Raw genomic sequence first — 12017 nt, 5'->3', positions numbered from 1 at the left:
ACTTTCCTGCATTGTGTTCCATCTGCCACTTCTTTGCCCTCTCTCCTAGTTTGTCTAAGTCCTTCTGCTGCCTCAGCATTACCTAGCCCTCCACCTATCTGTGTCATGTGGAAACTTAGCAACAATGCCCTTAGTTCCTTCGTCCACTGTAACAGTCACCCTGTACATTCACATGTGCACAAGTAATCATGTTCCTTCTGTTTTTACTGGATTTGCTATATTCTTTGAAATATAATGGTCAGAAGAAGGGTTTGTAAAACTGCAACTACAAAGTGGCAAGATAATAAAAAGGTGATTACTTACGGGAGGTCCAACACGGCCAAGTTCACCTGGAAGTCCAGATGGACCAGGAGGTCCCTGTGACAAAGCAACACAGATTCAGCAAAATGCATTCTGCCCATTGGGCAAAGTATCAAAGGTAGGATAAACCAGTCAAGATTCACAAAACTTATGCAGTGGGGTCACATTGCATTAACAGCAAAGCTACCCTTGCTCCTCTTCTGCAGGGCCTTGCAACCAACAGATCACAGGCTTGCTGATTCCTAAATTCTGTTCACTGAAGTCAATGGCCAAATATGGTCCTCCCCACAATCTTTGACTATCCCAATGACTCAACCTCAACAGTCCCCTGCAGTAAGGAATTCCATTATTCACTACCATCTGAGAGAACAAATTCCTTCTCATCACTGATTTAAATGAGTAACCCCTTAATACAGTCATCGAGTTATGGAGATCTACAGCATTGGAAAAGGCATCAGTAGTTGTTGAAAACAATCACCTCACTTTTCTAGTCCCATTTCCCAAAGCTTGACCAATAGCCTTGTATGTCTTGGCATCACAAATGCACATCCAAAAATTTCTTAAATTCTCTGAGGAATTCTACCTGTACCACCTTTATAGGCAGTGAGTTCCAGATTCCCATCACCCTCTGAGTGACAAGATTTTCTCTCATATCACCTCTAAACCTTCTGCTTCTATATCTTTCACTCTATACCCACTGGTCATTGATCCCTCCTTCAAGAGGAAACGTTTCTTCCTAGATACCCAATCTTTTCCCTCATAATTTTATAACTCTCAATTATGTCCCCTCTCAATCTCTTCTGATGTACAGAAAACAACTTCAGTCTATCCAATCTTTCCTCATAACAGAAGCTCTCCAGCCCAGACAACATCCTGGTAAATCTGTGCACCCTCCTCTATCACATTCCCCCTATAATGTGGATTCTGGAACTAGACACAATACCTTACCTATGTCTTAACTAACATTTTGTGCAGTTCCAACATAATCTCCCTACTCTTTAATTCTATGCCTCGACTAATAAAGGAAAATATAGCACAAGCCTTTTAACCACTCTATCCACCTGTCCTGATATATCAAGGGACCAGTGAAAATACATTCCAAGGTCCCTCTGATCCTCAGTCAGGGTACCAACATTCTTCATATATTCCCCTGCCTTGTTTGTCCTGCCCAAGTACATCACCTCTCATTTATCCAGACTTAATTACATTTGGCACTAAATGGCTTATCAGCCAAGCTCATTGACATCCTCTTGTAGTCTAAGGCTATCCTCCTTAATCTTTAGATTAAAATTTAAAGATTACAGCCTCTAATAATAGACTCTCCCACAAGGGGAAACAACTTTACTACCCTTATTATTATTTTAAGTCCTCTAAGAATCTGGTATATTTCAGTAAGATCACCACTCATTGGTCTATTTTTCAACAAGTAGAGACCCAGTCTACTTGACTTTTCCTCATAAGACAGTCCCTCCATATTTGTATTGGCCTAGGTAATCTTCTCTGGACTGCCTTCAATGCCAGTCTATCTTTCCTAAGATGAGGGGCCCATCAGTTCTAACCTTGTCACTGTGGAAGTGCCCCAGTGAAGTAAATGCACTCACAGAACTAAGTGTAGATAGACCTTGAGAGGCCCAGCTTCAAGTCCTGGTATTCTTGGGATTCTGGATCTCTGACTAAAAATGGGTTTTGAAGGTTGGGGAGTGAAGCTGGAATATCAGTCAGGATTCCTATTATCCTGCTATTCTTGATGGAAAGTAGGGTGATTAAGAGACCAGGGTCGGGTTCAGCTTAAATCATCCGCAGACATTTAACACCAAGGCTCAAACCGGAAGAGATGCCTCATGGGTATGTTATGGAGTCCCTGTGGGACTGCAGTCTGATGCCAGTCTCTGTGATCAGGAAATCAAGAGTCCAAACAAGACAGGACTTGATCAACAAGAATTATCAAGTGAGAAAGAAAATTTTATGATCTAGCTCACTGGAGCTCGATCATCCAGCCAGAGCAGCACATCCCAACATTTACCATCCAGACTTGATAAAAAAAAGCCTAAAGAGCAGCACATCCCAATATTTACTATCTCTTTCCATCAGCCAGCTCTCCTATCAGTCCAGCACACTGAGGTTAGGCAGCAGAGTGTGGAAGGTGGGGTCTGTTAAGTGTGCTGTTGAACCCAGGGGGACTGAGTGGAGGATGGTAAAGTCTTGCTGACAAGGTGAGGTATGGTCCTTTCTGAGGCCTGGTGGAGGGTGTCAGAAGCCTGATGGTGAAATCCTATAGGTGTCAGAAAGCCCTAGTCATGAAGTTCCCTCAGATAAGTACCTGGAGCCAGGAGATAGATAGAAAGACTTTTACCTCCTGACTCCAACATTCCTCACCTTGCTAAAGCTGCTGGCATCCTCAGGGAAGCATGGCCAATAGTCTTCATGGTTGTGTTACTACTGTGGCGGTAAGGTTCACTGGCTCATTCTCATATTTATATTTCCATCCTGCCCACCTTTCATCTTTATTTACAGTTAACAAAAGGGCTGATGGAAGGCAGGCTTGGCATAAGATTTTAACACCCAACATCACCCCCACTGCATCCCTCCCAACTAATCCAGCCTATAACCGTCCATGATTTTAAGGTCAAATACAGCCCCTAGCTACCACTAACCCTGTAAATAAATTCCATGGTCTCATAGCTCTGTGTAAGGATGTACCTCCCTCCTTATATGCCAAGTACCTTAGATGTAATTCTGTATCTATCAGCCCTCATGCTAGCCCTCATATTAAGCCTTATAGCTAGTGAAAATTGTCATAGTCTTGAAGCTTTCCACCCACCAAGATGTTGCGACATGACAGTCACATTGCCCCACAACTACATATCACTGTGATTGAAGAGGCATAATTTTTCCAAACGTTTCATTTTTCTTATTCCTCATACCAGCAGCATTCCAGTGAATAAGCATTCAAAAAGCAACCATCTTCTTCCTATACTGAGTGCAGCACTTAAAATATCCTCAAGTTTCTTACAGGTTTTTTTTATATCGCAGCCCTTAAATTCTGTCCTCTCAAGATAGGACCAATGCTGTGATAATTGGAATGAGTTCCTGATATTGTTCCAGTCACACCATTATGGAAAGGCACAGGGTGGATGTCCTGACAACATCCTAACAATATTATCAGGGATTAGCAGAGAGATGCTGCACAGTTCAGGGAGACTTAAAAGACAAACAAGGTGAAAGTAACCATCCATTTCAATATGATAAAGAAAAAAGCCCCAGTAAAAGACAACAATGACAATTTTGTTACAACACAGTGGAAATCTACTCATATTTCAATAATTAACCAATAACTTGCCATATCCATTGCACAGTTGTTCTACTTACAGGTAGCCCTGGTTCACCTTCACCCTACAAACAAAGAACAGCAAACATTTCAATGGAATAATTTTCACTTGAAATTGACTTTTTTTTAAGTAAAGGAACTGGTTTTGCCATTTCAGGCAATAAAGCAGAAGCAAAGTGGAACTGGCAAACAAGTTCGTGGTTTACAACATATGTCCATTCTCTCCAATTACAAACCCACTCCTAACCTTCCTCGCCAAGAACTTCAAATAACGAGTCAATCATCAACACTCGACACAAACTAAATGGTCATTTTGTGTATGAAACCTTTCAGTCATGGCTTTCAGCATCTCCTAGCTCAAAACAGACCGACTGTTTGATATCACCAATAACATTGTCTTTGTGCATGCATAATGCACATGGTTTCACTTTAGCCTGTTTGTGGTCTTGGGAATCTAACGACCCAAATACACATAATTCAGCACCTCAAGTCTGCCCCACCATCCAATCAGAAAATGGTTGATTTGACTGTGGTCTACTTCCTGCCTGCCTTGAAAACCTTTGACTCCCTTGTTAGTCGTGAATTTAACTCACCCTTATGAACATTCAGTTACCCTAACTCCACTCATGATACTCACACAGTCACTCTAGCTTTGTAGTCCAGTTAGGAGTGACAGCTCATTATATACAGGTATCACACTGGCTGAAGCAGCTTCCCTCTTCCATCCGCATTATTCTTGGTCCCCAAAGTATCATAATAGAATGTTTCTCTTGACAATGTTATTGATAAGCAAGAGGTCTCCTGCTTTCATATGCATACCAGTAACACAAACTGTTCTTTTCTGCTACTGCAGTTAGCCTTAGCTGCATCCTCACCTGTGCCCTCTACTTGTACTATCAAATTGCCTGTGCATTATCACGTCTTCCACCAAAACATCAACAAGCCTGAATCTGCTGAATGATGAAAAGAGAAAGAAGCTTCATCCCCCTCTGGTTCCTTACACAAGTCAAACCGAATAGTGAGACACCAAATAGTGAGATATCAAATACTCATCATTCACCATGATCTGAACTGTGAATTATACATTCACTCTGTCATTATAATCACTGATCTTTGGCCCTGTGTCACTGCCGAAGTTTCTATTCACACTTTCATCATACCTGATTTTACTTTCTCTGAATGCTTCTTCACTAATTTAAGTTCCACTCCATCTATACAAGCTCCAACTGGTCCTAAACCTCACAATCCATAATCACCTCTGTCTTCACTGGGTACCTGTTTCAATTATGATGTCTTCAAATTCCTTGTTCTTATCCATCATTCATTCCATGGTCCTTCTTCACCATACCTCCATATCCTCTTCGAACTATGATTTGGAGATGCCGGTGTTGGGCTAGGGTGTACAAAGTTAAAAATCACACAACACCAGGTTATAGTCCAACAGGTTTAATTGGAAGCTAGTGTGCTTCCTGTTGGACTATAACCTGGTGTTGTATGATTTTTAACTCTTCGAATCAGACATGCCAGTTGAACTCTGACCCATGTACAACTTCCTTCCCTCAACCAGTGATATAATTATCATGTTTATTCAATGTTCTGGAATTTTCTTCCTACACCAACCTATTTACTTGTACCTCTCCCCCATTTTCCAAGTCTCTGTAATTTATAACTCTTCAGCATAATCTTATTCAGTTTCCCTCTGAAGTCCATGCTCAAGGATACCTATTACATCATTGCTTGCTGTCCCTTGTGTGCCCCAAGTGCCTTACAATAGCAATGAGGCCATTTTACCAAAATGAAGTTTCAATATAAATTGAAATTGCTTCATTATTCAAGACAATTTGAGGTCTTACCAAAATGATTAATCTGTAGTTAAATACAGATTACATTTCTGATAATGTGTTGCAGAACATTTTAACATTTTACAAGCAAATGTAAACAGTTGAACTTACAGAAGGTCCAGGAGGTCCCACTGCTCCTGGTTCACCCTAGGAAATCAAACAATCAGAATGATCTTCTTTTACAGGCAAATTAAAAAATAAAGAGCCGCAATGTTATTTTTTGTTTCTGATCAAGATTTGTCATATCAAAATGATGCACTACAATGTTACTAGCGAGGCTAGACTGGATAATGATGGTATTGAGGAGAGGCAATGCCTATAGCAGAAGAGTTGCAAACAGAAAAAATACTCATGTAGATGGTCTCAATCTCCTTTAAAGCTATGGAAGTTTCCAGAGATTTTCCCAAGGGTCAGGCCAAATATTTGCAGCTGTGGCAGAAAATGCAGGAATGTACTAAACTAGCAGTTCAATGGCCGACTTTGCTGATACTGCAGCTTCCAGATGATGGAGCTTAAGCTCTTGCCCCAACAGCTCAACAATCAGAGGACCAGTGATGGACAAACCTTGGGACTGGGTCAAGGATTGATAAAGACAAAACTCAAGTAAGGAAAAGAACTACCCAATTGCCTCAGAATGGTATGTTACCTCCATAGTGTCAGGATCATGGATGTCTCAGAGCGGGTGCAGAATGTTCTCAAGGGGAAGAGGGACCAGCAGTACGTCATTGTACACTTAGAACCAATGGCATAGGAAGGGAAAAGGATGAGATTCTAAAGGGAGAATATAGAGAGTTTGGTGGGAATTTTAAAAGGAGATCCTCGAGAGCAGTAATATCTGGATTACTCCTGGTGCTACGAGTAAGTGAAGGTATGAATAGCAGGATAGAGCAGAATTAATGCACAGCTGAGGAGCTGGTGTATGGGAGAAGGATTCACATCTTGGAGCATTGGAATCTCTTCTTGAGTAGAAGTAACCCGTACAACAAGGATGGTTTGCACCTGAATTGGAAGGGAGATTTGCTGGAGCTGCTCAGGAGGATTTAATCTATTAAGGTGAGGATGGGGTTTGGGGGTGGGACGCAATGCGATAGTGAGAAAAGAGATCAATCTGAGACTGGTACAATTAAGAAAAGAAGCAAGTCAGTCAGTGCAGGCAGGAACAAATCAGAGAACAAGATAGGACTGATAAATTGCATTTATTTCAATGCAAGAGGCCTAACGGGAAAGGCAGATGAACTCAGGGCATGGTCAGGAACATGGGACTGGGATATAATAGCAATTACAGAAATGTGGTTCAGGAATGGACTGGACTGGCAGCTTAATGTTCCATAATACAAAAGTTACATGAAGAATAGAAAGGGAGGCAAGAGAGGAGAAGGAGTAGCGTTTTTGATAAGGGATAGCGTTACAGCTGTACTGTGGGAGAATATTCCTGGAAATACATCCAGAGAATTTAGTTGGGTTGAATTGAGAAATAAAAGGATGATCATCTTATTGTAGACCCCCTAACAGTCAGAGGGAAATTCAGAAACAAATTTGTAAGGTGATTTCAGTTATCTGTAAGAATAATAGGGTGGATAGGGGATTTTAACTTTCCATACATAGACTGGGACTGTCAAAGTGTTAAAGATTTAGATGGAGAGGAATTTGGTAAGTGTGTACGATGAAAGTTTCTGATTCAGTATGTGGATGTACCTACTAGAGAAGGTGCAAAACTTGACCTACTCTTGGGAAATAAGGTAGGGCAGGGAACTGAGGTGTCAGTGAGGGAGCACTTTTGGGCCAGCGACCATAATTCTATTAGTTTTAAAATAGTGATGGAAAAATATAGATCACATCTAAAAGTTGAAGTTCTAAATTGGACAGAGGCTAATTTTGACAGTATAAGCCAAGAACTTTCAAAAGCTGACTGGGGACAGATGTTCGCAGGTGAAGGGATGACTGGAAAATGGAAAGCCTTCAGAAATGAGCTAACAGGGGTCCAGAGACAGTATATTCTTGTTAGGGTGAAAGAAATGGCTGGGAGGTGTAGGGAATGATGGATGATGAAAGAAATTGAGGGTTTGGTTAAGAAAAAGAAGGAAGCATATGTCAGGTATTGACAAGATAGATCGAATGACTCCTTAGAAGAGTATAAAGAGTATACTTAAGAGGGAAGTCAAGAGGGCAAAAAGGGGACATGAGATAGCTTTAGCAAATAGAGTTAAGGAGAATCCAAAGGATTTTTAAAAATATATTAAGGCCGATATCATTCTAAATTTCCTATTCATTTACCTGTCCAAATGTCCTGTTTTAACTACACCTGCATCTACCACTTCCTCTGGTAGTTCATTCTATATATAAAACACCCACTGTGTGAAAAAAATTATTGCTCTCAGAATTCAGGTATCCTTCGAGTAAAGTTATGCTAAACTTGTTCCAGTGTCAATATAACTCTATTAGGTGCTTCCAGCAAGTCCACGTGTGGTCTAACCAGGGCTTTGTATTACTGAAGTCTGATTTCCAAGTCCCTTATATTCGAGTCCTCTAGATATGAGGACCAATGTTTCATTAGACTTTTGAATTACTTCTTGTACCTGTTCATAATATTTTAATAGCCTGTGTACATAGACTGATAAGTTTCTTTGGGCCTCAATCTTTCCTTCATCTGTTTAAATAATGACCAGGCAACCATGACTGACAAGGGAAGTCAGAGACTGCATAAAAGCAAAAGAAAATCTTAAAATGTGGTGAAGAATGGTGTGAAGCCAAAGGTTTGGGAAGCCTTTAAAAACCAACAGAAGACAACTTTAAAAAGCAATAAAGGGAGTAAGCTAGCTAATAATATAAAATAAGATTGCAAGACTTTTTTTCAATATACAAAAACGAAGACTGACAGTCAACCATTGGAAAAATGAGGCTGAAGAAATAGTAATAGGGAATAAAGATTTGGCAGAGGAACTTAATAGGCAATTTGGATCAGTCTTCATGGTCGAAGACTGTAGCAGAACTTCACAACTTCACAGGGGGCAGATGTACAGGCCATCACTAAGGAGAAGGTGCTGGTGAATCTGAAAGGTCTAAAGGTGGATAACTTACCCAGACGGGTTGGACTACACCCCAGAGTTCTAAAGGGAATAGCTGAGGGGATTGTGGAGAGATTAACATTGATCATTCCAGAATCACTGGAGTCAGGGAGGGTCCCATTGGCCTTGAAAATGGTTAATATAACACCCCTATTTAAGAAAGGAGGGAGGTAAAAGACAGAAAAATATAGCGCAGTTAGCCTGACCTCGTTTGTTGGTAAGACTTTGGAGTTTATAATTAAGGATGAGATTGTAGAGTACTTGGAAATGCATGGTAGGATTTAGCATCAAGCAAAGGTTATGCCAGCAAATTTTGTTAGAATTCTTTGAGGAGGCAACAAGATAGTTAGACAATGGAGAGCTAGTGGATGCAATCTATTTGAATTTTCAGAAGGCCTTTCACAAATTGATAAATAGGATAAGAACCCATAGTGTCCAGGGTAAGATACTGGCATGGATTGGATGACAGTCAGAATGAGATAAAGGGTTTTTTTCAAGATGGCAGCTATGGCTAGTGAACTTCTGCAGGGGTCAGTATCGAGACCTGAACTATTCATTAACAAACTGAAGGAATTTGAGGCATTGTTGTTAAGCTTACAGAAGACACAATGTAAGAGATCGGTACTACTGAGGCTGCAGAAGGACTTCAACAGATTAAGACTGTGGCAAATGGAATATAATGTGGGAAAGTATGAGAATATGCACTTTGGTAGGAAAAAAAATAGGCATAGACTATTCTCTAAATGGGGAAAGGATTTGGAAACATGAAGCACAAAGGGATCGAGGAATCCTGGTTAAGGTTAACACTCAGGTTCAGTTGACTGTTAGGAACACAAATCCAGCATTAACATTCATTTCAAGAGGGCTAGAATATAAGAGCAGAGATGTACTGCCAAGGCTGTATAAGGCTCTGGTTAGACTATATTTGGAATATTTTGAGCAGTTTTGGGCCCTGCATCTTAGGAAATTGTGCTGGCATTGGAGGGGTCCAAAGGCAGTTTACAAAAATGATCCCAGGGAGGAAGGGCATGTTACATGTGGAGTTCAGAAAGATGAGGGGATGGGAGTCTCATTGAAACTTACAGAATGCTGAGAAACCTGGATAGAATTGACTTGGAGAAGCTGTTTCCATTAGTAAGAGAGACTAAGACCCAGGGGCACAGTCTCAGAATGAAGGGATGACCTTTTACAGCTGAGATAAGGATGAATATCTTCAGCCAGAAAGTGGTAAATCTGTGAAACTCATTGCTGCAGAAGGCTGTGGTGACCTAGTCAATGACTGTAATTAAGACAGAGATAGTCAGGTTCTTGATTGCTGAAGGGATCAATGGTTACAGGAAGAAGACAGGAGAATGGGGTTGATAAACATATTGGATGATTAGGTCAAATGGCCTAACTCTGCTCCTATATCCTATGGTCTTATGGTAATCTCTTCAATTAACACAATCTCTGTTCCTATATCTGTGAATCGATATTGCAATGTGCTAACCTTGGCCCCCACTGCATTTCACCTCAAAGTCTGCTTCTCGCTGGGAATGGTAAATTTAATGCTAAATCTCTATTTGTCCTTAAAACAAATTTACTTAGAATATTTGTCCATCTGTACCATACTTTGCAACACTCCCAGTTACACAGAAAAAGATGTTTTCCCTATAATTTAGTGGTAAGCTCTGAACATGACTGAAACATATAGAAAAATCCTCCCACTGGTCCACCACTCTGGACTTACCTTTGGCCCAGGTTGTCCAGGGATTCCTGGTGATCCCTCTTTGCCTGGTAATCCCTGCACAAATGTAGAAGTTCCAAAGGGACAAATAGGTTAAACACTTTTCACCAATATTCGGTCTTCAATTATCATTGAATCACAGAATTCCTTATAGTGCAGAAAGAGGCCATTCAGCCCAATCCTCCAAAGAGCATCCCACCCATATCTAGACAACTCACCCTATAACTGTAACCTGGCATTTACCATGGCTAATCCACCTAGCCTGCACATCCTTGGACACTACAGAACAATTTACCATGGCTAATCCACCAAACCTGTACATTTTTTAACCATGGGAGGAATCCAGAGCAGCCAGAAGAAACCCACACCGACTCAGGGAGAACATGCAAACTGCACATATACGTCACCCAAGGCTGGAATAAACCTAGGTCCCTGATTGAGGCAGCGGTGCTAACCACAATTATTGAAGTTTAAACATCAGCTCACATCAGCAGGCATTCTTTTCCCAAAAGAGCAGACAGATATTAACTTCTCAGGAAGAAACAAGATGACAGTTTTAGTTTCTCTTGCAGTTAGTGTTACCTCAAGCCAATATGTATTAAATATCATGCACCAAATGTCAACCTCTCCCATTGCCCCCACGGTACCCCTGCGGGTTTAAATTCTCATTTCAAATTCCTCCATGACCTCATCCCTCCCTATCTCTGATCTCCTCCAGTACCACAACCCTCCAAGATTCTCTTTGTTCATTTTGTTCCAGCCTCAGCAATTTTAACTCTAGCTCTCTCCACAAATGCTGGCAGAATTGCTCAGCTTTTTCAGGCTTTTCTTTCTCTATTCTATGATGTGATATAAGTATTCAGCCAAACACAGTACTAAGCTCAATGTATGTTTAGACTTTGAGACCTTTTACACATTTTTGGGAGACCAGAGGTCTATATACTTTCATCTGAATTTTAAAAGTAGTCTTTGAACACAAAATCCCTGTTGCTACTGTGATTCTATCCCATACATTCACAGCTCCAGTGAAGAAAGGTTCTTCTCATCACGAGTTTTGCTTGATGCTTGCTAATTTTATGGGTAGGTTGGTACAGCACAGACATCAGTAGATACATGTGTTAAGTTTACAAGTGAAGGATCACCTGGTCTGGAAAAGACAGTGTCAAAGATACAGCTTAGCATGGAGTGATGCCTAAATTAAAGTACTTACAGTGTGGAAACAGGCCCAACAAGTTCACACCGACCCTCCGAAGCACAACATTTACCCCTTCACCTAACACTACAGGCAATTTAGCATGGCCAGTTCACCTAACCTACACATTTTTGGATTGTGGGAGCAAACCCACAGAGACACAGGGAGAATGTGCAAATTCCACACAGTCAGTCGCCTGAGGCAGGAATTGAACCCAGGACTCTGGTACGGTGAGCAGCAGTGCTAGCCATTGTGCCATCCAAATACAACCTAAATGTTGTATTTTAGATGCTTATCAAGCTTTATTCCAGAATCTTCAACCAGGAAAAGCATCCTCTCAGCATTCTCCCAGTGAAATCCTCTAAAAATGCTGTACATTTTGATAAGATCACTTTTCCTTGTTCTTCACTGCTAAGTATCAACATGTTCTAAAGACAAGCTCTCTTTGTACCCCAGAAATCAATCTAGTTACCTGTAGTTGTGTTTTTTTAATTCATTTGTGGGAGGTGGGCATTGCTGGCTAGCCAGCATTTATTGCTTATCCCTAGTTGTCCTTGAGAAGGTG

The 12017-nt window shown here is 40.9% G+C and overlaps 1 protein-coding gene across 1 annotated transcript in view; it reads right to left on the bottom strand.

The window, feature by feature from the left end:
• col9a1b (collagen, type IX, alpha 1b) overlaps positions 1-12017 on the bottom strand; it is a 137560-nt gene that overhangs the window by 107972 nt on the left and 17571 nt on the right. The window contains exons 5-8 of the mRNA XM_060821282.1: positions 10264-10317; positions 5581-5616; positions 3670-3693; positions 304-357 (exon numbers count right to left, since the gene is read on the bottom strand). Coding sequence (XP_060677265.1) covers positions 304-357; positions 3670-3693; positions 5581-5616; positions 10264-10317 — 168 coding nt within the window. The remainder of the gene's footprint in view (positions 1-303; positions 358-3669; positions 3694-5580; positions 5617-10263; positions 10318-12017) is intronic.

The sequence above is a fragment of the Hemiscyllium ocellatum genome, chromosome 3 (genome assembly GCF_020745735.1).
Source record: "Hemiscyllium ocellatum isolate sHemOce1 chromosome 3, sHemOce1.pat.X.cur, whole genome shotgun sequence".
Lineage (NCBI taxonomy): Eukaryota > Metazoa > Chordata > Chondrichthyes > Orectolobiformes > Hemiscylliidae > Hemiscyllium > Hemiscyllium ocellatum.
Note: the sequence above shows the minus strand (reverse complement) of the source record. Positions and strands in the feature narration are given on the sequence as shown.